The sequence below is a fragment of the Venturia canescens genome, chromosome 5 (assembly GCF_019457755.1).
Source record: "Venturia canescens isolate UGA chromosome 5, ASM1945775v1, whole genome shotgun sequence".
NCBI classification, from domain to species: Eukaryota; Metazoa; Arthropoda; class Insecta; order Hymenoptera; family Ichneumonidae; genus Venturia; species Venturia canescens.
Window position 1 is genome coordinate 6,193,082 of NC_057425.1, and position 27,055 is coordinate 6,220,136.

Sequence of the window (27,055 nt, forward strand, 5' to 3'; positions counted from 1 at the left end):
AGAATTGTTACTTTTTCAGATTGGAATTAAACGCGTCTGACGGAAAAGGCTGTCGAGGCGTTGCTTTCACGGTGGAAGATCGTTTTTTCGGATTCGCTTTGTTGCCTCGTTCCTCGGGATGCTAAGGTGGAAGTTAATTCGAGACTCTGCAGCTCCGAAATTGGTCGCCGAATGGAATCGATTGTTTATCGGGAACGAGAGGAAGCTGCGGAGCAGCCGCGCGACTTTCTATGTGTGCCAAAATTCTCGGTTAAGGAGAGGAAGTTGTTCGTGGAAAGTAGCCGAGGAAGGAGCAGCGACGGGTTGAATTCTCGGGTTCCTGCGAGCGCCGTTTCCATTCCCGGAGGTCAGGTGTCCCGCGCGGTCTCTCGGGACGCATTTACGCAAGTTCCCCCGAGCATTCGCGTTCTCTGTGACCCGAATTCGACGTGGATGTTGTTTCGTTCGGAGTCTCGCGGGGAATCTAATTCGCGTATCGCGCAGTAGGATCTTCCGAGCGTGCAGCGTGCCTCGGTATCTTCCGTTGCGACAGCCGCTCGCTCAACGCATTTTACGCGCAGTCCAATGAGAAGGGACTCTTTGCCCCCGAGCTCACCGGTAAACGCACGCGAGCTCAATGAACCTCTGCGACTTCTCGCAGCGACTCGAGCCCCTTGGAGCATCTCGATATCCGGTCCCGCGAGATCGCAAAGACGCTTGCCAACTTATCCGGGTCATGGCGATCTATGCGAAGTCACAGAAGGACGAGTGTTAATTAACGAGGACGAACGTCGAGTCTGCGGCAATGACTGGACGAAAGTCTTCTACTGGAACAACAGATAGTGTAACGGAAGACCAACTCGGGGTCAACATGTCCGGTGATTTCGCAAACGGTGATTTTCTTAGGAATCTCTCGAAATTTAGAGAGTTTAAGGAAGCTGAGGCTGTACAGTCATTTTTTTCCAAAAGTTATGATCTGTACCTTTCAAAAGTTGGGCCAGTTTACAGTTTGGCAATGTTGCATACACTTTAAAGAAAAGTTGGGGAAAAAAAGAGGAAAAACTGGTGAAAGCTCAGTCGAAAACACGAACGGTGACGATCCTAGCCTCAAAAAACTGCACGGGAAACAGATTATTATTAATATAAACTCAGCAAATCTCCTAATAAATCTGAAAAAAATTGACATTATTCGGCAAGCCTCGTTCATGTTGTCCAAAAAATTTCATATTTTCAGCATCATTTATAACGGAGATATCACCGAATGTGTCTTGACTTCCATAAGATTACATGTTATTTGGCTCAAATTGTTATTGATTTTTCTCAGCAACGACGCTCCTAAAGTGTCTGAAAATTTGACTGATTTTTTTTTACACTTCACTTTATAAGATGCACTCGGTTTAAAAGCGATGACATCATTTTCATTCTAATGCCTCAACTTCCTTAAATGCGTAGTCGACTGCTCACACGCATATCAAATTTTAAAGAACTCGTCTTGTTATTAAGACAAATGTGTTTGAAGATGAAGAAAAATACACAGGGTTATAGGGACTGTGCGTAAAAAATCGTTTATCTTTTCATTTAACGAATACTTCTTACAAAGTTTATGAAAAGTACACAATTACAATGAAGTATGTAACGAGAAGGTTTGGGAAAAAATTCTAGGAGATTGTCTTACTAGTAATAAAAATATATGACGTTAAAGATTGAACGAAATTGGTAATGAGCACTCGTATGACCGCACATTTGCTTATTTCGGCATTTTCTTTCCTCTTGGCTTGGCCCATCCCTGTCATGGCCTTCTGTCTTTTAATTAATACTTTTTTCTTCATCCTTTTCCCTTTGTATTTACTCTTTGCGCTCTCTTAATTAATTAATGGCTTGTAATTTCATTCGTCATGAGACGAGCTGAAAAAATGTATTTACAATTTGAAGTGATTGCATCGTTAAGGAAGTTGAGGCTGTACAGTCATTTTTTTTACCCAAAAGTTGTGACCTGTACCTTTCAAAAGTTAGGCCATTTTACAGTTTGGCAATGTTGCATACACTTTAAAGAAAAGTTGGGGAAAAAAGACGAAAAACATAGCCTCAAAAAACAGCACGGGAAACAGATTATTATTAATATAAGCTCAGCAAATCTATCAATAAATCTGAAAAAATTGACATTAGTCAGCAAGCCTTGCTCGTGTTGCCCAAAAAATTTCATATTTTTATCACCATTTTTAACGGAGATATCACCGAATGTGTCTTGACTTCCATAAGATTACATGTTATTTGGCCCAAATTGCTATTGATTTTTCTCAGCAACGACGCTCCTAAACTGTCTGAAAATTTAACTGATTTTTTTTTTACACTTCACTTTATAAGATGCAATCGGTTTAAAAGCGATGACATATAATTTTCATTCTAATGCCTCAACTTCCTTAATCATGGAGTAAAAATCGATCCAATTTAGACACCTGTAAAATACGATCCTTCGGGCATGCGATCTGCCTTGAGTGAGGTTTGAACGAGACTGCGAATCGAAGAGGCCTCAAACTTTCAGTCCTGAATTTCGCATTTTCAGTATTCAATATAAGATAAAACTTGGCACGAGAGAAAATAAATAAAATTGTTCTAGTTTCGGTCCGTTAGAAAGTCCCAAACGCCGGAACGGCTCGGTAACTCGCGCTACAAAAATTCAGCATTCGGTAAGTTCGATCGGGACTAGAATTGGCAGATCTGGAGCGCAGCTTGATGCCGAAGTTTCGTTATTTTCTCAACGTTCTAACCCCTTCCAGCTTAAGTGGTTTTAGGCCAAAGAAAATCGTCACATATTTTATTTGCCACATGAATTTCGTTACAGCGACGAATTGCGTTGCATTCGAGCAATAAATTGTTCATCCTTTCTCCACGAAATAAAGATCGTCAAAAGCGAGTACACGAATGAGAAAAGCTTTCGTGATCCTGACAGCGAGGCTCGTCCCAGTGTCCATCGATATCGAATATTCATTCCAAGAAATTCCACTCCCTCATTCAGCATGATAATTTAATTTTTATTGTTGACATTGCACAGAAGAAGCTGACTGCATTCGCGTTAAAATATTAGTTTTGCTACGAGACAACTCCCGGAGAAAAGTTGATCGTAAACTCCCATAAATATTGTCCCAAGCATTATTGTTGCAGTTGACATTAGGAGACGCGCATAAATAAGCATCTTACGGTATTTTCTCGACGCGGCGTTCGCAATCAGCGACATCGATCTTGAAAGTTTAGTATCGCGAGGTGTCCGATCTCGCGATGCTTATTAATAACCTTTCTCACGTTTGGATCGCATCTTTGGTGTAAAACACGGATCGATAATGAAGTGAGTAAAGGCGTGGACGTGAGGTTGACAGATAGCACGTGCACCTGTGTACAGACGCTGGGACAGAGAGCCCACCTGACGTTTATAGCAGCTTAGAGGCGAGTCTCTTTCCTTTTTCTTTGGGAATAATTTTTTTTTCTCCTGGGTGATCTCCCCCGTCGTGCTCTTTCTCATTTTTCCTCTCTTTCCCCCTCGCCTCATGAACGTTTCGTCTCCTTCGTCCTCCCCCCTTTTTCGAGATCCTTCCAAGAGCGAGGAGAGATTTATAAGCGGTTTGCGTTGCACACGGCGCGGAGATCCTGCCCGACCAGTATTTCCGGTTCGATGACAAGACGTACGAGCCAGATAAATTAGATTTCAATTACATTCCAGTGAAAAAGTAACTCGTCAACGATATTACGAAAAAACATGCGCGACGGCAAACTGAGCTCGGTACTTGGACAGATTATTCCATAGCTCCGAGAATATCATCGGTTTTACATGCTTGTTAAACCTTTTTTTCTCCCTCCGCGGAATCGTCGCTCAAATAATCGTCCGAACCGAATTTCGCGACTTTGTTACGATCCCGTTGGTTTGACAGGAGCGAGGGAATCCCTTGGAAATCCTTTCTCGACGAATCGTGCCCCGTTCCCATCCCAGGCAATGGCAGGGTCGCTTCGCAGCAAAAAAACGAGAATCGAATCGAAGAAAGACGCATCGCGAACCCAGCAAAAGTGTCTCCGTTGAATTCGGGTACGGAAGTGCGTGCTCGGATGTGCATGAATTTGGAGTTTTGTCGCCGGTCGAACGGCCCTGGACACCTCGTTAGCTCAATTCCTCGGCAGGGTACGCGAGCAGGTAGAGCGAGTGCTCGAATCGGGCGGTTGCTGGAACGTGTGCGAAAAAGGCAGGCTCGAAGCACCTGGGAATCTCGCTGGAGCACTTAATCTGAATTCTGGAGCGAGTGCGTCGAGGGGAGCCGAGTGTGCGAAAGTATTGTCAGCGATTGGCATTTTCTCGTGGACATAAATGTTATTTCCCATGGGAGGAAGATTGCGTTAACCTCCAGGAATCGAGTCCCAGCGCCCCCACGGAGTATTTTTCCAACGAGCGCGGATGCTGCGCTCCACCTCGCTCGATCGCGCGGCTGCTCCTTCGTGAGAAACGGGGCGAGGGGGGAGGCCAATTAATGAGAGCAATTATTACATTATTTCTGAGAAATAGCTCGGCTCTATACGGTCAAGTGTATGCGGCATTTGGATAGTAATACGAGGCACTCTCGATTTGGCATTGAGCGAGGAGAAAGAGCGAGAAGGAGAGAGTGTCGGAGTGGCTTATTTCTGGTGCTCGCGGGAGATCTCGACATCGCGCGGTAAAGAGAGTAAAACGAGCGAGAGGGGACTCGAGAGTTCTTCGCGCAAAAGTTACTGCCTCCTCGCGGCGTCGCTTGTTCCCCCGAGCGTCACGTGAGCATTTTTTTCACCGCGGCTGACATATTTGCAGCGGGTTTGGTCTCGAATTGTCCTTAACACTCGCGTGTCGCGACTGCTGCCTCGGAGAGAGCGAGAGGACCGAACGACGGTGAGGTTTAATTGGCATGCGAGTGCCCCGCAATTGTCCTTTTTTGCTCTCAATTCCAACGACGTAACTAATGAGACTGTACGAGGAACGAGCAGTTTTTAAAGAAACTTGTGCGCTTTTGGAGGCGAACCGCTTCGCCGGAAGGCGGCCGACTCCTCGGCCCGAGCTACTCTTTTCCTGGGCGAATCATCTCCACGAAAATCAGTCGAACGAGCCCCTGCACGCTGTCGCAAACGCCTCGCCCACGCGCCGCGGCTCTGACAGTTCTGACACACGTGGCAAACGTCGCGCAAACGTCGCGTGGCGCTCTGATCTCTGTCTGCTGCGACGAGCTGCAACTTTCGAAGGGTATTCACGAGGAAACTCGTGTCTTGCAGGCAAAAAATCGATTTTCGACTGATTTTCCGTACCTTCGACCCAGTCTTTCATCAATTTCGCCAACAAAATCTCAATTATGTTTGAGATCACGTTGAAATATCGAGAAAGTAGTGTAACGGAAGAGCCTTAACCCCTGGCACGATTTCTGCTTTCACAGAAGTCTGTCGGAGGGCTACGGATGAAGCGGTCTCGCCTCAGCGGCCTCACTAACAAATAATTTAAACTCATTATATTAATAATTCCGAGAATAAATTTTCATCGTTTCTTTGATCGTGAAAAAAAACGTTCAACTGCCTTTTCGAATGACAAGAATCGCACGATTTTCCTTAATTCGCGACGTGCGAATTAAGACGTTCGACTGTCTCGTGATTTCCTGAGAAAAGCCCGGAGTTTGATAGCAAAAGAGCGGATTTCGCGGCCATAAAGAGTATCGTAAAGCGTTTAACGTTGCCATAAGCGACTGCTCGGTGCGATTTGGCCGCGGAGACGCGCGAGATCGTTATTTCGTGAGCACACACACATGCACACACACAGTGGCGAATGCGTACTAACGAATAACACGAGGAATTGTGTGCACTGTTAAACGGTTATGAGCGTTGGTCATTAGCGAGAGCTTAATTAGAGGGAGCCTGAGGCTCGCTCGAGGTGCGTAGAAACGGTGGGACGCGCGCGTGTATCAAGCGCAAGAGAAATCATTTTCCGGACGGTTTGGTGACGCACGGATCAGAGGAGATTCTCCCATATGTTGGTAGCCCGAGACCCCGGGACGGGGTCGTCCAACCTCGCTCTCGCTCGCGAGATAAATGATCTCGGGAATGAGGCGGCTGCGAGCAAACTCCGACTAGGTGTGCGATATTTTTTCGACTCTTTTTATTCCCCTTCGCCGAGGACGTTTGCGCCTCGCCAAAAGTAACGCTCGTCCCGGGCTCAATTAAAACTCCGAGTTTATTTCATACTCGGGATAAGCGCGGATGCGGAGCGCGCCAACATCTGTTCCTCTTACACGAGAGCTACGCTCATTCCGCCACGGTAAACAACGAGCCACGAACGCGACTCGCAACCCTTTCCCATGATCCTTGGCTACATTTCTTCAAGTCCCATCTTATCTTACGACCAACACTTTTATCCGATTTCGCCTCTTTTTTATCCTCAATTAAACACGAACTCAATCCTCCGTCGGGTCCTTCCTCGCTTCACCTTTTCGACAAAATCTCTTTCGTAGCATCACATTTTTTTCTCAGTGTGCGACCTCGAACCTCTTCGATTATCTTTTTCGTTTTATGATCCGAGATTGGATATAATAAATTATCTGTTTTCAAATTCTAAACGATGAATAACAATATTTTTTTAAACTACTTCGTCCTTCGAAGTTCGCGAACAAAAACTGTCACTTCTCTTCATACTTTCTTCACTTTCGATCCACTCCGAATACGTCTTCTCATTCGTATTTCGTTCCCACAGAAGCAAACTCCATTTATTTCGTTCCAATACCAAACGATCTAGCTCGTAGCGAAACAAATTTTCGAATCCACGCAATCTCTCGTTCGATCGTGAACAAAAATTTCTTCAACGAACATTTATCTCAGTGCTGCAGAACGCGAAACGCTTGCAAAGCGATGGAATTCCGCAGTTTTCGAAGCTCTCCACAAGAAGGCGCTTCGATAAAAAAACTCATTTTTTTCGTCTCAGCCAAAGATCTTTAAAACTCCCTCAGCGAAGCAGCATCACAACGAAAGCTTGACATTTGTCCAAAGAGATTTGAGTCCCGTCTGGAGAATGCGAGAAAAGTTCAAATCAGATAATTTCTTTTGTTCGGGTGTGCATACAAAAGAGAGAGAGAGAGAGAGTGAGTGCACAAAAGTGGGGAATCGGCCACACGTATCGTCCATTATTTTCAATGGAATCCGCGTGGGTACCGGATTTCTAGTACCGGGGGCTTCGATACTAAAAAAAAGTCTTTTCCTCTCTCACTCTCCGCGGTTCTGCCACCTGGGGGCTCCTCCGTTTCTCCGGCATGCTCGCAATGCCGAGAAATAATAATTATTAATGCGTGCGCGAGTGCGCACGATATCGCCCATGTGTATATGCACCGACTCTGCAAATGATGGGCATAAAGGAGCCGAGGCGATGCTCTCGCAGTTTTGTTGCGTCTCCTTTCACTCGTGCACCGCGCGCGCGCGAGAGGGAGAGATGCCTTGACATTTCGCGATCGCACCAGACTCCAATATGCACAAACATTGTGTGTGCGCGTGCTTACACTGTACTTATAAATTCATACTTGTATGTGTTATTACTCATATATATTATGTTACGATAATACGATCCGTGGGTTATGTATTTATATACTCGGTGTCCGAGGAATGCGAGCCCGGAGGAAGGAGCTTCTGGAGTTCCAGAGAGAAAAGTTCTCGGTGGAACGTTCCATCGAATTTTTCTTCGAACTGTCAAAAGCGCGACGGAATACTCGAGCTGTGGAGTTTGGAAGGTTTTTCTTCGGGAGTGAAGACTCGAGCTTTCAGTATTTGGAGTAACAAAGTTTGATTCCGAGTTCGAAAAATTTGGGTATGGAAACACACCGAGGGATGGAGTTTCGGAGATTGGCGAGGATTCAGCTTGAGTTCGGATATGAATTTTTCCTGCTCGAAACTCCACTTCGATAAGGAAACCAATGAAAGAGGATGAGGAGGTTGGAAAAGATCGAGGAAAAGGATTGGAGGACGGGAAGGCCGAAGGATCAATGGAAATTGCTGGACACCGTGTATGCACGAGTCTCGCTTCGCGTGTGCCGATCATTTCGAAGGAAAGAGAGCGAGAGGGAATATAGTGGCACGCACGCAATCGTATTACTCTCGTAATAAAAGTCGACTTAACGTTAGGGAAACTGAGCTGAAAAGAGATAGTAAAGTTACCCGAGACGTGGAACAATGCATCGTGATCTCTTCTACGATGATGAGTCGTGTGCCCACGGGCTAAAACCATTTTATGAGTTTGCTCTTTTGTTGGTGTTTTTTTTATTTAATTAATCGTATTATAACTAATCGCACAACTAATAACGTCTGCATAGGTCACTCGTAATTGACACTCATTACACACGGTGGTCCTAACTCTGCCCCGAAGCTCCTGCGAATCTCATACGTAAAAATACATTATTAAACCTTTGTAACAACGAGACGCAAAGTAATCAAGTCTTCTGTCATGACCTTTTCTACGCTTTCGAACATTATTTAATGCCAGGTCGTTGCAACTCTTTCATCTTATTTTCAGTCCCGTTTCGTACACGTTTTTTTCACTTCGTTTCTGTAACGCAGCTTTGCCCGGTTGGCACGCGGGCCCGGGGAAGCTGCAAAAGTGTCCTCGGTTGCTCGTTCCGTAAGTTTTGTCGGAGAACTTAATTCTGTAATAGGAATAACGAAGATTGTCGGGTTTTTCGAGAGCAGCGATTATTCGATGAGAAAATGAGGATTCCCTGCTCGAAGTGGATCATTTGAATGAGAAAGTTCGACTTTTTAATTCGCTCCGAGTCCATCGTCGGCCGACCGAACCGGGGTTGCCTGCATTTTAACCGCCGGGAATCGCGATCTCGATTGAACGGCCGGTATCACCAGCAAAGCCGCGTTTCATCCCCGAGATGCGATTCCTTGCAACAGCTTCGGACGCTATTCCAGAGCTGGGTCTATGACTCGTGTTATTGCGAGTGTCGAGAAAGCCTGCTCGCGGAGCTATCGCGAGGAATCGCCTTCGCCGCTGACAATATCGCGATGCGGAGTATAATGATCGAGGCGCGACGCGATGATCGTGACATTCCTCGGGAAAGGCGATACGCCGGGGCGCGAGAGCTCCTCGCCGTAACTATACGAACGTCGAATTTTTATTGTGCTGAGAAAGAGAACGAGAGGCGAGAGAGAAACGCGGGATAACGATCGCTATCGCGAGCCTAATTTCTCGAGACGGTATCGCAACGATCGGACAATGTTACGCGACGGAATTCGCTCTCAGGGACTGACACAGGCTCGGGGTGATACACGGATGAGAATAGCCGCTCTTCCGTATCAGGGATCGCTGCGAATTAATAAGAGCCGAGGCACAGTCGACGGGTCAACGGAGCCCGATCATCTGACAACTTTTCAAATCCTCGGCTCTTCTCCGCGGCACGCGGTTCAACTCTTCTCAACGAATACGCCGCTCAACTTTCGGCCCAATATCTCGTCCGAGAGCAGCTCGAGAAGCCTCGCGACGAGGAGCCGGCGCGGCGGAGGTAAACGGGCATTAAAAAATGCTGGGAACTGAAATTCCCAAATTGCTTCCTCAAAGCTTACTCTACGAGGTGCTAGATTTTTCATTTTGGCTTCCTCAGAGAGGAAGCTTTGAGCATCGTGCATCTTGACCGTCTTGAGGGAGCAATTTGCAAATTTCAATTTGCAGCATTTTTTTTATACTAGGAAATAATGTATTTTCTCTACCTTCTTTTACGAACTTTAATTTATCTCTTTGTTCAAATCCATAATACAAAACTGAATGACGAGCCATCAGAAAAAACAGTTTTCAACTTTCAATTTTCATCAACTTTCTATTTACACTGAAATTGAATAATTCTGACAACTTTGCTGGAAAGTATAGAGGAAGTACAGACTTGTACACAGTATCTTAGAAAATTTCTAAAAATTAAAACGGTTAGACGATTTTTTCAAAAACTCATATTTTCGTAAAATTCAAAAAATCGTAAAACTTGAACCGCTCGATCGCGATATTCCCCAAATTCAATACCAACCTTCCTATTATGATAGTCTAATTATAAAAAAAAATGACTAATAAATCTTAAAATTTTCGAAAGTTAGAGCGTCGACATACTTTTTATTCAAAGGTTTTTTATTTCAAAAGGTCGTAGGATTCGTAATTTTTTACAAATTCTTACAAAATTGTCAGAGAATGAGGAGCTTGTATAGATTAAAATCTGTGCAAAACGGTAGCCCTGTATCTCAAACCGTTTCCGAGTTATAAGCGTTTTAATTTTGCAGTGCCATAACGCACACACACACACACACACACACACACACACACACACACACACACACACATCCATTTTTTCTAGATATGATTTTTCGATGTTTTGGGACATTTTGAGGACATTGACATTGAAAATTCGCTCCCTCGAAATCCGGTGAGCCGTTCACTTTATCTCGTACCCAAAATAGTTCCGTTTGGCTATTCCTGCGGATCCCGAATAAAAATATTTCGTCGCACGGAATCATCCGGATTTCAAAGCTTCGGGATTTCTCAAACCGAGAAATCTCCGAACTTCGCAATCCGTAGAAACGCGGGAGCGGCTCGATTTTTCCGAGTGCCCGACTCCCGCCACCAGAAAATACCCCGTGCCAAAGGAATGGCTCAATATTTCAGCCGAACAGTCGACAAAGCGTCTTGAGGTCTCACAGAAATAAATAAACCTCGAGCTCATGAGTCATCAAAAAATTGAACTCTAAGAACAGCCCTCGCGGCTGCGCATCCTCAAAAAAAAACTCATATAAAAATTCCACATACGAACGCGAGCCACAAGCAGTCCAAGTTAGAAACTCCAAAGAGAAGACTCGAAACAGCGCGTTTATGAACGAAGGAGTCTTATTATGTTGCGATTTCTTACGCACGCGACGATGCGAAGTTGTCCGTGAATTGATATATCGCGAGAAAATACAGCGCGACTGTAAAAAGCCTACTTTCCGAGAGGAGTTCATTTACGACGGGATTATTATTCACTTGGCCATATAAACATAGGGATACAGCGATCCGCGGAGCGCGCACGGTAACGTATGTATTTTCGTAATTTCCTTTGCCTCGGGGGACATCTGTATGCATATAAAATGCACGTGCCCCGTCGCAGGATATTTTCTTTCGTTCGTTCGGTTATTCATAGTTTTGTCGTTGGCCTTGTCCACTTCTCGTCATGAGTAATTCCATAACGGGGTTTTGCGGCGTCTAAGGTCGCGAGCGGAGTCGTTGCGAGTCTCGTTTAGCGAATTACTGGGGATCCTTGTCGTTTAGTCGTTGAAGTTTGTCAAATTGGGAGGTCAGTTATGATTTTTCTTGAGGGAATTCGTCGTGCCGAATTCGAGCGGAGTTGCGAGTGCAAAATCGCTATGAAATATTTATCTCGAACGAAAAGAAACGGGGGCATCGGATTGTTGGTCGAAAAACGTGACGGGACGGAAATTCTCCGCAGAGGGAACGAGGGAAAATGCGAGAATGGGAAGTGACTGGAGAGCTGAAAAAGCCTGAAAAAAGGAACGAAATGCGCGCGAGGCGAACGCATATAGACGCGTACATTATTAAAATCCGAACGTGTGTGCTCACCTCTTTAGCGATCCTCGAGATGGGCATTTTCTCTCGGAGCGTCGCGCATATTTCGTACCGAAACGGCCGGGGGGTCGGACGAAACGTTTGCTCAACGGTGCTGCCGGAGGCTCGTGTGTCTTATTAAACGCAGTAATAAGGAGCCCACTTTAAAGTCGTTCCTTCGAGGTCATCGCCGTCGAACGTTTGGTTCGTTAGGTTTGGCCTCTCATCAATTTTCGTCGTTGGAAAAAAGAACGAAGAGTCCGGGCGTTTGTGCTCGCATTTTGTGCGATCAGATCGAGCGTGACGAGAGTCACGACGAAAAAGCGTCGAGGCAAACTTCAGGGAGGCTCGGAACAGAAGTTTTTCCTCATTTTCCGCAACTCCGGAAGAACAAAAACGTTTCCACCTCGCAGAGTTCCCTTATCTCACGGGAGCCGGAGAATCGAGCTCACAGAATACGTAACACGGTCGAGGCATCTTTGATAAAGGGACTAGAGGTTATCTGAGCTAACAAATGACTGGAGTGATGGAAGCCTCCGCGAGAGGGCTGCGTGGATCTCTACAAGCCTCGCGGAACGTACGGAGGCGCATGCGCACACCTGGAGGTTATGTCTCGCGAGCCTCGCGCGCGATTGACGCATAGATATACAATTTCGCGTAAAGGACAAGCACTACAAGCAGTCTCTCTGCCTCCGTGTGCATCACGCGAGATTGAAACGAGCTACGGAAGTTTTCTCGTACAGAAGATAAAAAGGAGAAAATAGAGAAAGAGCAGAAGCAAAATAAAAGACGCGAGAGACGAGAGCGCGCGGCGAGCCGAGCTGTATCTCCAATCGGCACTCTATTATCTGCGCGCGCACCAGCTGCAGCAAAACTCTCCATCGATAAGTACAAAGTACAAAGCTACATAGTAAGCTTGATGGCTGCGAGTGAGGATGGACAGGCTCGTGTACAAACACGGGGACAAAACACCGGGATAATAGAGCTTCGATGTTCGTTAGTCGGTTGTCATTACAATCGAGATTATTTGTAGTGCCTTCTCATCGTTTTATCGGGGAAAGTCCTCGTTGACTTTGACAGGTTGATTCTCGAGGTAAAATCAAAGTGGCTGGGAGAACATTGTTTGAGAAGTCGGTGTACTTCCCGGTCGTATGCGGGAAAACACGGGACTACTTTATCGGCGAGAAAAATTCGCGGGGCTCATAAGCATCGCGGGACTCGAGCAGGAGAGCCAAGTCGGGCTCGAATAATCTCGTGAGAACGAGAGAAAAGCTTCTTCGATGTTCCTCCGCGCACGTGTGTCTCGTACGTGTGGATTTTAATATGGAATATTACTCGGGCCAACATCTTCGTTTTACTTGCTCGTGATAAATTCGCAGGCTGCTGCTCCGACTCGCGAGCCCTCCGGCGAGCCTGAGACCCCGTCGCTTCGTGCGCGGATTCGTTTTTGTCGAGTGTATATGTTACAATTTTTTGAAAAAATCCTCGGAACAGCGAAGTTCCATTCACCGCGCTCTATGCATCGAGTCCGCCGCGTGCTGGCCGCAGACGTCCAAAGATTAACTCCGCAGCGCTCTCTCGCTGCCTCTTTCTGCACTGTGTTCGCCTCATCGATTCTCGCGCCTCGCGGCGCGCTTCATTGTAGGTGACCGTGCCACTCTTCTGACGTCACTTCGCTTCAATTCGTTCTCATCGCAAACTCTCCGGTCGTACGACGCACGATCCCGCACCAGCCCGCACGCCTGATGACTGCCCGCTCGAGACTCATTTTCTCGTCATTCGAAGAGCTCTCTCTTATTTCTGTTTACCGTCATCATTAGATCTCATTATTTCCACAATATTACTTCTCTTTGAGCCAACACTTATGAGAGTTTGAGCGTCGTGCGAGTGACACGCAGGCTGAGATTGCGAAAGCGAATCTACTTTCCGGGGCTCGGTCAAACAAAATTCTTCAACGCTCAGCCATTTTTTCGAAGACTGCGAAAAACGTTGCGGTCGAAGCGACAAAAGTTGGCTCGAATCCCGCCGAAATTTTTTTCCCAAGTGCATTATTCTAGTGAGTTTCGACAGTGTTTCGACAAAACGTGCAAACTGCCAAGAAAAGTGACTTTTCATGATGCCCTCGCACCGCTCCTCCGTGCAAGTCTTCCGAATCCCGAGATTCGCAGGAAAACCGCGCTGAGCTCGAACACGAGGACGAGCCTCCCGAACCGTTGCTCCTCTTTCGGTCCGCGATTCGACAGCAGCCGAAGAGAAGAGCGAAACGCGATCGGTTCGAATCCTCGTTTTTTTTCACCGTTCGCCGGGTCCGCGGTGCACACCGCGGAGAGGAGATTGCCCTGACGGGGCATTACGTAACCGTGATGAGAGCTCCGCGAGAGCCCGGGCGCGATCGGACGTGAGTATTAGACACGGTAGAGTTCCAAACGATGCTCGCATACCGCGATATGCAACGGCCGAAGGCAGCAGGATTATTTAATAGTAGAGTATTCGCGCGAATAGACACGGGCGCATACACCTTCGTTGAAAAGCCTCAACGAGTGTGTGTTTGTGCACGCGTCTGTGTTTAGCGTCGATGCGCTCGACGTTTTAACAACCCCTCTGGCATGCCAGATACTCGGTTTCTGCGCTCCAGCATATTTTAACCGATGTACTAACACGGTATCGCATCGCCGAGACTCGCAGCGTTGTACATACTCATTGAAAATATGAATTGGTGGCTAATCGCATGAATAGTTGCGCCGGCTATTGGCAAATCGTTGGAGAAAATGGACGCTCGACTTAAACTTCGATGTTTTATCGTTCATTTTATTGCTGCTCTTCAAAAACGCTCGTTTTAATGTTCAAATGATAATTAAAATAATTAGGTTTCCGAGGAAAGGGAGGAGAAGAGCGAGCTTGAATAGTCGTTGTTCGAATCGCTCCTCGCTTTTTATTAATTCCAGTGGCTGCTGAGCCTCTCGAAGCTTTTCGGAGACAAAAATTTATTTTCCAACTCGCTGACTCGAGTTTTTACATTGTTGTCGATTTCACCGGGAATTATGACTGCGAGCTCGAGTCATCGGTGGTTTATCGAGTTGCGAGTTATTTTAATGGGTTCGCCCCCTCAAAGCGAGGCACCGAGTGCACGAAGGATTCGAATCCGCGGAGAGCGAGATTGCGTGCGCTTAATCACGACAGCGTACCAACTCCAGGCTTGTTTTCATGCCTTTTCCGCAGCTCTGCGGCGAGCCATAGGAAATTCGTCGAACGGGTGAACCCCGGGAGTCGCTACGCCGCTGACACGTCACATAGAGTTGTGGAATTCTTGAACGCTCGTAAATGTCGAGGTCGAGGGGCTACCGACAATAATATCGACCAAATTATCGTATTTTCGCAACTCTCGATGCCGCGTGCGCGCCTTTTCACGCAACGAGTAGAGCGGGAGTTCGCTTTTCGTAATTTTTCGAGTGCTGTTCGGAGTGAGCTCTGCCCCCGGGCTTCTGATTCGAGTTTTCGGGCTTTCCGAAGACGGGCTCAAAGCTCGAAGGGAACTGAGATCATTTTTCGGGATAGCTCGAAGCATCGAATCTTTTTAAGGTACATCACGCCCGAAGGATCGTATTTTACACGGAGAGAAAAAAAAATAGTAAGAATTTACTATGCTGCCTTCTTTATTTGGGCTTCTATATCGCCCATTTTCGAGGTTTTTACCAAAAACATTTTCTAATTTCTAAGTAAATTCTGAATGAAAATTTTTAAATTGCGCATTTTGCTGTGACAAAGATTTAAACTGTGCTATTTTTTCCTAACATTGTTCACCAAGGAAACGTTGTAAAATTAATGTTGACTCGATGATGAACTGTCAAGTAGAATTATTATGCCGTTTTGCTATACTTGGTACTGTTTTCACAATTGAAATTTACCGTTGAACATGGTAAAATTTGAGGAGCTCGAACACAAGCATCGATCATACGCCAAACTGTTTAGAAATTTACTACGGTAAATAAGAGAATTTCATTCGCGATTGTACGATAATATACCGATATACAACGACGCTGAAGTTTCCAACGTTGGAGTCCAACGAAATGAAGGAAAAAAACGTTTGTAATTCACCAATTTTTTATTTCACGAATCGTTGGTGCAGCTTGAAAAACTACGAATCGCAAATTTGGCAGGGAACAAAATCGGAGAATTACTGGAATTATTGGAGAGTTTTTTTCGATCATTTCGTTGGACTCCAACGTTGGGAACTTCAGCGTCATGATATACAAACGTACCGATGTATTTGTTTTCACATCACTCATCAATATCCATCGAGTCGCTTCGCAAACCCTACTGCTATGCCACCATAGTAGTTTTTAGTGAAATTTTCTCTCCGCGTGTAGGGTGTCTAAATTGGATCGATTTTAACTCCTTAATTAAAGATGTAATCACTTCAAATTAATGTCAGAGTTATTTATTCGAAATTGTAAGCAAATTTTTCCAACTTGTCTCATGGCGAATGAAATTACGAGCCATTAAGGAGGAACATCAGCTTGAGATAAATGGTGACAGCTTGATGAAACTTTTAGAATACATTTTTCGATTTATTTTTTATATCCTCTCTAGTTTTTAATCCATTTGATTAAGCCATTTTTTAGTAAATCATTTCGAAACTTGGAATATTCAACATCCACGCATAGGAAATAACTCAACAGGTCCCATCTCGTTCCGTACTCAAAAACAAACAAAAAATGGTGATAGGTTAGAAAAAAAAGTACTATTCCACAGTTTAAACTCTAAGAAACCTGTGTGCAAAATTGGAGGTCGTTTCATTCTACCATTTTATAATATTTCACATAAATTCCACCCAAAAATGACGTATTTTTGGGGTTTAATCCCTTACAAACAAAGCAAACAGTGTTTACCAAATCCGTATTTACATAACCTCACTTTACGCGAAGCTGATGTTCCTCCTTAATTGATCGGGGATCCATCACTGTGCGAACCCCAAATTTCATTCGTCCCTGCCGAAAGTACTATAGTTTTTTATGGAAAAAATCGCATTGGATGAAGAAAAATGAAAGCCATTTATTTAAGGAGGGTGGCTAGGGACGATACAATGTGTTACCATGCTAAACCATGTAAATTACATAAAAAATTTCAAAATTATAAGAATTTAATAAAATTTGGTGAACATATTCTTTAGAGTTAAATTTGAAAATACAAATTTTTAAAGATTTTTCTTCTGTACAGTTATCGAGTAATTGATCACTAAAGTTGACGTGTATAAGCATAACGTTTCCATGTATATTCCGGGCATAAGAAATCTGCTTTAATGCGTAATTACTCAATAACTAAGCAGAAGAAAATTTTGAAAAAAATTGTGTCTCCGCACTTGATGTTGAAGAACATTATCACCAAATTTGATCAAATTCTTATCAATTTGACGAACGTAGCCACACCCTCCTTAAATAACCATTGAGACGAAGCCTTGAAAATTGGATAAGCGCGTGAGTCGACTAGCGATTTAAACTTTGAGTTTATTTCAAGACTTTCTTAAGAAAATCGTTCCGTGCATAGTAAACTAGCTTAAATAGAAAGAAACCTCGAAAGTAATTCAGCAGCAAAATAAAAATTCGAAGCTCCTCGGAACGATCGTTCACTCCAAGTCGTCGACGAATTCATTTTTTCACGCGATCACTAAACATTTTTAAAAAGTAGGCTTCGAGCGGTTGATCGATGAATTTTATGGACTTGGATTCCGAGCTATAACTCAGCCCAAGAGCATAAAATTCGAAGCTTAAATAGTATAAATAATGCAGAAAAAGGGCACGAAAGTGACGGCGAGCCTTTCGGTCATAAGCGCTCATTATTATGAATATTTTTCATCACCGCGCAAAAAGGTCGGACCCCGGCTCGTCCGGTGGCGAGAGACTACTAATTAGCCTCCGGACATAAAGTCAACGACGCAGGGAACGAAGAGCACGCGCGCAGAGCTTCGGGAACGCCCAGATACCCAATGAAATGTTTAGCCGTAAAAAACGGATGAAAAATCCGTCATAAACGCGGTGTTACAAAGCACCGTTTTGTTGACAAGTTAATACTGAAGTTGAGAATTGACATTAGGAGAATAAAAAGCCACGAAGCCTCGTTGAACCGTTAGACTCTCCTCGCCTTTGTTTTTCCCAGCGAAATAAGTGCGAGACGTTTTTATATGAGCGTGCGCCATAACAAGGAATAAAAAAGGACAACGCGTGCTCGACCCCGGGCGTTAGAAGCGCCAAATTTGCTTCGCGATTCTCAAACGAATCGTCGGACCCTCGACGAGCGAAGAGCAGCGAAACGAGCTCAGGAATCGGTCCAGGAAGTGCGGAGAGAAGGAGCGAAAGGGACGAAGCGCGTTGGCCAACTCCGGAGAAGTCTCCGGCGAAAGTAACTCGGAGATCAGAGCCATCTCGGTCCCCCGAGCTGAGCAGTCGATCGACTCGTAATCTCGCACTCGTCGCTGTCCCAACGCAGCCGCGTTTCGACACGGCGAAGCTCGAGCTCCGCTCCGCTGGCAGGGAATGAAGACGCTCACCTCGCGCTCGCGGGGATCGAACGAAAGTGTAGCAACGACAACGGATGCGTAGCTCGGGTAACGAGCGTCGATATTATTCGCGGCGATGTCCACTTCGCGCTTCTCTCTCTCTCTTTCTCAATATCGAAACCGCCGGGATAGCTGAATGAGAAGAGCGCGCTCTCTCGCGCATCCGCAATCGGATTCCTCGCTCGTAAAACTGTCGCTCGGGTCAATCGCGAGGGAGACGAGGGAAAAGGCACGGCGAGAAACGACCTCGAGCAGAGGCGCAACGCGAGTCTTTCGAAGTCGAAAGTGAGAGATGAGTCGAGTCTGCGGTACACGGTGCTCCAAAAGTCGCGCCCGATTCACCGGAAGAACCTCGGACGCTAAAACTCCCACGAAAGCTTCCCTCCGATCCGGAGCTCTCGGGCTCCTCGATCTTTCCGAATTCCCAGTTCTCCACTCGAAATAAACTCATCGTTTTTCCCCCGAATCAACACTCGCTCCATTCCATTATCGAGGTGTTCACCGAGGCGAGTGAAGAGTCATCGAACACCGTCAAAACTCCGTTAGCGTTTCTCGTCGAAAGAAAAAAGCAGGAAATTTGTGCTCGACGCAGTCGTACGATGGGAGATCCCCGAGGGGAGCCAGTTTTTAAATAAACGACGCTCGAGTTTCCAACGTTGGAGTCCAACGAAATTAATGAAAATAAAATGATTTATCCATCAGTTTTTTAATTCACGAATCATAATTGTGTAGATTGAAAAACTACAAAGTACAAATTCGACAGGAAATAAATTGGAGAATTACTGGGGAATTATTGGACAGTTTTTTAGATCATTTCGTTGGACTCCAACGTTGGAAGCTTCGGCATCGTTTAAATAATCTGTAGGCTCGAACGAGTGGGAGTCTTCTGGACTCGCTCGTCTGTGCAAAATGTGTGCTCGTGCAATCTCGTTCCTTTCTAAACTGGATCGCATCGACGTAACTCGGATCCTCCGCAGCGCCATCTCATTATGATACGTGCCCGATGCCTGTGGACTGTGCTCGTGAGTTGTTGCCCCAACTGCGTGATGCGCTCAAACGATTTCGCTATCGCACGGCTGGTGAAACCGTCTCCGAGAGGATTCGCTCGTTCTCCTGTCTTTTCCTTTTCCCTTTTTTTCCACGGTACTCCGTCGCCTCGAGAACGGAACAGGTATTACGCCAGTGGAGCAGCGAAGCGCTCGGATCCACTCACAATTTCGTTCGATCATTCCCCATGATAAACCGCACATTTTCCATATTTTCGCGCAGTTCCCCTTCGCGCCGAATACTAATTATTTATCCGTTATGAAAGTCCTCGCGATTGCGCAATCGGCGCGAGAGATTATGACAGCCGATCCGGGATGCTCGCATCCGTTTCTCCTCGAATTTTCATAAACTCACGATCCACTTTGTGATTTCTCAATCGGCTGTCCTCGGACGAGGATTTTCAAAAGGGAGGCGTGAGCAAACGTGACAAGCTGAAAAAAAAACACACAAGTTCAATATTCCGTTTCGTTCGATTAGCGTAACATTTTATCGAAATCAGGCGAGAGACTCTGAGCACGAGTTACCTGCACGGAGAAAACGAGGCCGAAAATTCTAGAGAAAATTACTAAGAATATAGTATCTCGGGGACAGTATAGAACTGGATTCCAGCATTACTTCAAAGAGCAGTAATTAGAACTGTTCTATCCACCATAATAAAAAGACCAATACTCATCCCTTTTATTCAAAAGACTTAAGAGTGTTTTTCTCTATGAGCATAGTAAAAAATCTTTTCAGTCACTTCAAATGTTTATATTGTAAAGTATGCTCGGGCAAGCCTGAAAAAAAAAACGATATGTATGGTAAAATGTCACACGTATTCGATTTATATTCGTGTATTTATCATATAATTTACTATGCTGACAGTGAAAATTTGTGATTTACAATACATTTCCACTTATCGGTAAGTGCTAGTCTGACGTGATGAATAACACTCGAAAACAAAACGAAATATATAATTATCGCGCGTGCATCACTTTTTGCTATTCACATAAAGCTGTTTAGAATTGAAGGGATGAAAAATTGTAAAATTCAAAAAGTACTATGCTGTTTGTAACCGATGCCTAAATACTTTTAAAATTCTTTAAAAACCATGTATTCCTCACTATAGAAAACGAATTCGTTTTCTCCGTGTGGCGATGCTACCCTGCAATGCGCCATCCGCGCCACGTTTTTCCTCAACGTCGATCAAACTTGGTTCATCTTTTTCCATGTAGTTTCGACACGGACTCGCGAGTGAGCTCGAATCGGCCCGCAGGCACTCGGAGGAAGCCTGAACGTCGGTGACCTTAAAAACAGAATAGTGTTGAAGGATTATTCAATAATTTGGACGAATTTGTCATGGTCAATTGATCTTTGGTTATGAATTCAGTCGCAGCTGAATGCTCGGCGAACACACTCGGGCAGGTCGAACGGATTTTTCTGTCATTTATTTGATTTTTTTTCCTTCTTTATTTCTTTCTCTCTCTCTCTCTCTCTCGAGTTTCTTCACTCGAATCTCGCACCAAAGATCGTGTACTCGGTATTTACAATCGTAATAAGTTATAAGCTGGGGAGAGTGCGAGAAAATACGGGAATGATCTATGTTCCGATGGCGTGGTGAAACAGCCGTTGAATTATTATTATTATTATTATTATTATTATTATTATTATTATTATTATTAGAGGGATCGTTATTACAAGCGCAGCGCAAGCTTCGCCGCGATGTATTTAGCATCGATCCCATTTATTTACGAGCCATTTCAATCGCATCTTTCTGCCTACCGCGCGCCATCTTATTCGTAAGAAACTGGACCACGTTCCTCCGAAGGCGTGGCTCCGCGGTTACTTTTATTACTGCACGAAAACGAGCCCATGCAACGATGATCTAATCTCGCCACCGCTTTTCGCCTCCAGTTTATCGGAGTTCACTCCCAGCTCGACTAATAGGCTCGCATTTCGCTGCTTGTATCCTCCTGAAATCTCAATTTTTTTTATCATTTCTCACTCGCTCGAATACTCTCCGTGGAGCGCGAACGAAAAAACGGTACGCTCGGTTCGTCGAAATTGACTCGCGGCACTTGAATTTTCGCGAGGCCGCAAGGGAGGAAATAAACTTGGCTCCGAGACAGGAGAATTTTGCAGGAAATGATTTTTGAACGTTTCCGAAGTGCCTCCAACGAAAATTGGCTTATAAAAAAAAAGGAAATCAAATAATTCAATCGCCGCAGGTAAAAAGCGTGTTCGAATTATTGCGTACTGAAATGGAAATATTCTGGAAGCGGATAGCGGATGCAATGTGGAACGAAAGCATAAAGTTGGAAATTCGTTAAGATCGGAATAAAATGTAGGTCGAGTAGGCGTAAAACACATCGAGTTTACGAAGAGAAAAAAATTAAATAAACAACCGGTAAAATGCACTGAACAGTGCATTTGCATACGTGCACGTCTTATCCAGAGCATTATCTAGAAATCCGATTAGCCGCGATGCCACATATTAAATGGTGAGTGCGCAGTCGCACGGAGGACAAGAGAATCCAGCATTTCTTCTGCGAGCGCGTAACGTAAGTATATTCTACACAAGACTAATATTCGTAACGCTGCTGCTATAATTCACAGTCCTTTCCGCACCGTGATCTACGGCCTCTAGTCTCGAGCTCCGCACTGTAAGCTATTTTTGTAACAAAACTTCACTTCTTTCGTCTACCGATGCACTCACTTTAGCGGCGATTCGCGCAGTCATAATTCGGAATTTGTTCCGAAAACACTCGCGAGATTTTCATCAACTTTGTTTCACACGATAAATTTTACCGTAGGGATTTAAATAAGGGAAACATTTGCCGCGAGCTTCGAGCACCTGTCACTTTTTTTTATCGTTCATTGAAAAATATTATTATTTCCATGAATCCATCCAATTTGAACGAAAATAATGCATTTGTATATCTGTATGAAAGGCTATTAAAACGAAAACACGGAAAAAAATTTATACGAGTATTTTAATTACCATGTGAAATTACACCTGAACATGTTACTCTTCTCTTCTCGTCCTCAGTAAGATGTAATTTAACGTACATTTTATGTGACCGCAGCAACTATCTTATCACGGTTTGAAAAAGTTAATTAATAAGTTACGATAGGAATTTCAATGTACGCTCTTTGCTCTCGTCTCGCGTAGGTCAGGAAACTTCTAATTTACTGGGTATTAATAATAACGGAACATTTGCACTTATTAATAATCCGGTGAATAAATGCTGATGCGAAATGGCGATGAGGTTAGGAAACATAATCATTCTTCATTTTCATGCTTTTTTCTTTAGTTAAACAAACGAGTTTGCACGATAATGGCGCAGCTGCGCGTTTATTTGAGGTTATATTCACTTTTGTTTTCTCTTCGTGTTATTGTTCGATTTCTACTGTTCGATGGAACAACGTTTATTTTCCATCACTTTCGAATGTGGTAGGGGAAGAAGTCGCGAGAGAGGTCTGTATTCAATTTTGTGTTTACATTCGCGTAAGAAGAGTGGAGAAAGAGCGTGGGGAGAAAAAATATCTCATTTCTCATTTATTTGTTCGAACGGTTTCGTTCAGCAGCAGCAGCAGTCGACCTTCGTTTCTATCGTGGTATCTCACTCACCGTAAATGGATTCACAGTCAGGAAATTAGCATAATCTCCCATGAATACGGGCGAATCTGTCTCGAGGAATATTGTCCGGAACGAAACTGGGCCGAGAGCCGTCGAGGGATACAGTATCAAAATCGAGATTCTTTCGCGCGTTTACAATTCTTTTCGGACGCCCAAATGTCTTGTTCGTATTACGGGATCAAGCGTTCCGAAAAGCCGAGTTTCTTTATTTTTTTAACGTTGCTTTTAATTCCTTCAAGTTTTATCATGTTTATATCACGAGAAATTTACAACTTGATGAATGAGTGTTTTCGATCTTTTTCTAGTCAAAATTTTCCGTTTACATTCTTAACCTCAAAAAAATCTTGAATAGATATTTTTTTACAACCTGCTGCTTTATTCCATTAGACTATGGCGTTTTTTTTAATTGGCGAAAAAGTTGGAAAGTCCTGTAGTAAAAACGTAAAGCCGAGATCCGATATTGCGAGCTCGGAGAGTTGCTAAAACCGAGCAATTAAAAATTCGACCCCGAATCGCGTGCTCTCGAATCTGACAAGCCCGCAAACGATCAAAATCGAGAGTAATCGCCCCCTTGAAATATTTTTACGGAGGGAGTGAGCAAAAAAAAATAAACAGGAGTGGCGTTATTCTCACTTATGCAAATTTATTCGCTTGTCGATCGACCTGCGATACTCGAATTTCTCGACTGAACGCCATGGAAAGACATCGCGGAACAACAGTACGAAAATCGAACGCCGTTTTTACTAGCTCGCATTTTAAATGACGAATTGTGTGTCGCGCCGTTCAAAAATAGAACATAAAATAAATTTTTAACCTTCCATGCGAAAATCCCGGAGCGATTTAATCGATAGTGCGTGACAATACATACTACGAAACAGTTTTCATCCCGAGTTACATTTAGACATCTCTAAAAAAAAACCCATTCGAAACTCAAAGGAAAAGTATAGACACAATTATTTCGTCATCGATTCTAGACTGCCGGGAATTCAATATTACACGGTAGTGCGTCTAGTCTCGCTTCGCGATTATACTAATTTCCGATCGGCATGACGTGTGACATTTGATATTTTACAGCGTCCCCGCGTGTACGTAACATCCACGAACGTGTGTAGGACGAGAAATTGACGAGGGGACGGTGAATTCCGTTCGTATAATTAGATAAACAGTCGGTTAAATACAGACAATAAATTTCGATAAACCGAATTTCGAACTGGACTTTTGAGTTGTAAAAACCGTTACGAATCCACGCGGCATACAGGAATTAACCAAAAACACAATTCCAGCATCGAAAACTTGAAAAGTTTCAACGCCACGAGCATCAACTGCTGAAAAGAGTGGTTAAGTAATCCGATCTCTTTTGATGTATTTCAGGTGCGCGTTATTAGTGGTCCGACAAGCTCTCACACAAAATTCGTCCGATCATAAGTGAGCGAAATAGATCCTACGGACGAGAGATTTTAATCGAGATTCAATGTGGAACTTTCATTTTCGTGTAGCATTATTAAATGTCTAACAGAATATTAAACACATCGCAGAAACATGATGCGAGCAGAGCTTGTAACGTTCTAATGTAAAACCATTTAGAAGATAGAAAATACCTCATTGGATCCGCAACGGACGTTCGTAACTGCGAAACTGGGGAACTAAGTGAGACAGAAGAGAGGGCGAGAGGGCAAAAGGGAGAAGAGTGAGATAAAAAATTATTCTATCTACCAAACAACTTCATACGATATCCCTAGGATATGGAGATATAACGTTACGTATTAATGCTCCTGTATATCACTCGTTTCTATCTCACTTTGATTCGCGATTCGCGGAGAATATTCCATTTCTTTGATTCCAAGTTACAAAACTACGTACGGTGTTCCCTTACATGTGTAATGCTAGGCAGTGCGACGTGTTACGCCTGTTATTATCCGAAAGACAATATTTCGTTGAAGAATCGTCAGGTCTATTGGAAAATTTATGATTGTTTTTAAGAGAGCAATTTTACGTTGTTTTAAAGTTAGATATTTATCACGAGGGTCTAATAAAAATATTGAATCGGAATTCTCAAAAGTTATTAGCTCATCGAGATGCAAGCTTCGATTTTTCACGAGCGCCACTGTTGGTGTTTTGTTTTTCAACGTTTGTTTATACTTTAACGTCAGCGTCATGGCGTACAGCGTGAAAACTATCCGCGAAAATCTTCGAAAGAAAACTTCAAGCAAAGAAGTCAAAGGATGTTTTCGCGATTACAAGTTGGAGGATACAGTTGAGGCGTTAAAAAATTACTATGGCTTACGCGACCGCTTCGATCTGGTGGAAGAGAATCGTAGGTTACAACGCGAAAGGAAAAAAGTGGACACGAGTGGAGTGAGATTGATGAGTTGAAAGAAAAAAAACAGGCACAAAATGAATAATGTCGAATTACCAAGATTCCTCGTAACTTTGTTGCAAAGGTCAAGGAATGCTTGCGTCCACCAGTGCCATCAACTTTTCAAACTGTCATACACGATCTGAGGGACACTGTTAGAAGTGCTTACTGGAACAAGGAAATCGGCAAAACTATTTATCTGCCACCTCATCTCCCGGCTGGCTGCGATCCGGTCGAAACAACTTTCGGAAAAGTTCTCACTCGCGACGGTTTGTTTAATTATTCATTTTCGTTAGAATTTATTTTTGCAATGAAAATAAGTATTTTAATATGAAATATTGAAAAATTATTCATTTTTCGAAGGTAAGAGGTGTTTGTAGGATTGGCAATAAAATATTATTCTTGTTCTTGTTATCAACCACGATAAAATTCATCCAATCGTTTTATTATCCACCTGTATAAGGGAACGAATATTTTGCTATTCTTGTCATGAATATTATTATCTTTGTTTGTAGCATTTTCATCTAGTGCATGTATTTGAGGTTTGAGAATTCAGAGATTTTTGTAGAGTGTGGAGTTTCCGAGTTAATAAATCCAAAAGATGCAGTCAGCGAACATGATCCTGAAGTTCATAAATTGTACCGAAAGACTCACAATGATTATTATCCTTGCGAACAACTTGAAAGGAAGTATGCATAAAATATTAAAAAGTGACAAAATAACAATAAGATAGAGAATATGAATTAATTCAATGAAATGATAAATTGATTTTAATTAGTTAATTGGGATTGATCGATCCCCATCTTTTCAATTGTAAAAATTCTTTGTTATAATTTGAAAATTTGTACACATTTAGCTATGATCCACCTTTTTGCAAATATTCCTCATTTGGAGAGGCACAAAAGAGGTGTGATTCATCAGGGAAAAAAGTAGCAAATTGTTTGCAATGGTGTACTCAAAACCACATGACTGTGGTGGACTCAAGGCTCGCAGATTTTCTTCATCGTATTCAATCTCCAGTGGGAGAAATGAAAAATCGTGACGAGTCGCTCGTTCATCTAACGTTTGGGAAAAATGTTCATGGATCCTCGGAGAGCGTTGCAGATGTTTTGATCGAATCTGCCCTTTCACCCGATCATGCATACTGCTCCGATTATGCTGAAAATTATTCCAAGTCCTGTGTCTCGTCGGATGGTATTTTTTGGAAAAATGAGACAAACGCTGTAAATTGCTTTGTTTTCTGAAACAATTTTCGTTTAACAGCGGTTGTTAAACGCACGGCCGGAATTCCGAGTGAAAGAAAGGATTTGCCTTGGCCCGTTATACCCAAAAATGGTGCAAAAGCGGATAGAGAACATTTGGGTGACGAAACTTCTGTACCGGCGCTCGTATCTCCCAGCGTTTTTACGCAACTCGGGCTCAGTCATTATGATTTCTTTAAGGTACTCTTCCAATACACGATACTTTGAAAAAAAATTTCAACTCGTTCCGAAGGTTCGTTTTTCTTCTCCTATTTTCAATCTTTTGAAATTTTTGTGAATTTTTCATCCTAGATTCGCGAATACAACGAAATGCGATCTATATTTGAAAACATAGGAGTCGTGTTCCCGAACAATAGTTTCGATGTCATTTGGAACGAAGGCTTGAAAAAAGATGGCACTGGTGGTGTGTGCGTTGAAACGTTTCGAAATCTTCTCGCAAGACTCGCCTTTGAAAATTTCAACAACAAATTATTATAAAAACAATTCATTTCTGGTTCTTAGAAAGGCAGAGAAAACAGAACTTGAGCAATTTTATAGCGTAACTCGGTCGATAAAGTCGGAATTGTCTTATTTCGTTTACCAATTTTTTTTTTTCCAAATTTTCAAAATAAACAGACGAAACTTAGTT

At 43.6% G+C, this 27,055-nt stretch overlaps 1 protein-coding gene and 1 long non-coding RNA gene across 2 annotated transcripts in view; one reads left to right on the forward strand and one right to left on the reverse strand.

The window, feature by feature from the left end:
• Positions 1-13,039, reverse strand: part of LOC122410961 (uncharacterized) — a 26,053-nt gene extending 13,014 nt beyond the window's left edge. The window contains exon 1 of the long non-coding RNA XR_006261039.1: positions 11,606-13,039. This is a non-coding gene — a long non-coding RNA (uncharacterized lncRNA). The remainder of the gene's footprint in view (positions 1-11,605) is intronic.
• An 8,535-nt stretch (positions 13,040-21,574) lies between these two features.
• LOC122411294 (EF-hand domain-containing family member B-like) lies at positions 21,575-26,978 on the forward strand. Its single transcript, XM_043420026.1, is given in 6 exon segments — positions 21,575-22,341; positions 24,181-25,123; positions 25,251-25,434; positions 25,734-25,854; positions 26,022-26,607; positions 26,719-26,978. Coding segments are annotated over 5 exon segments (1,116 nt in total). The 5' UTR covers positions 21,575-22,341; positions 24,181-25,084; the 3' UTR covers positions 26,905-26,978.
• The last annotated feature ends 77 nt before the right edge of the window (positions 26,979-27,055 follow it).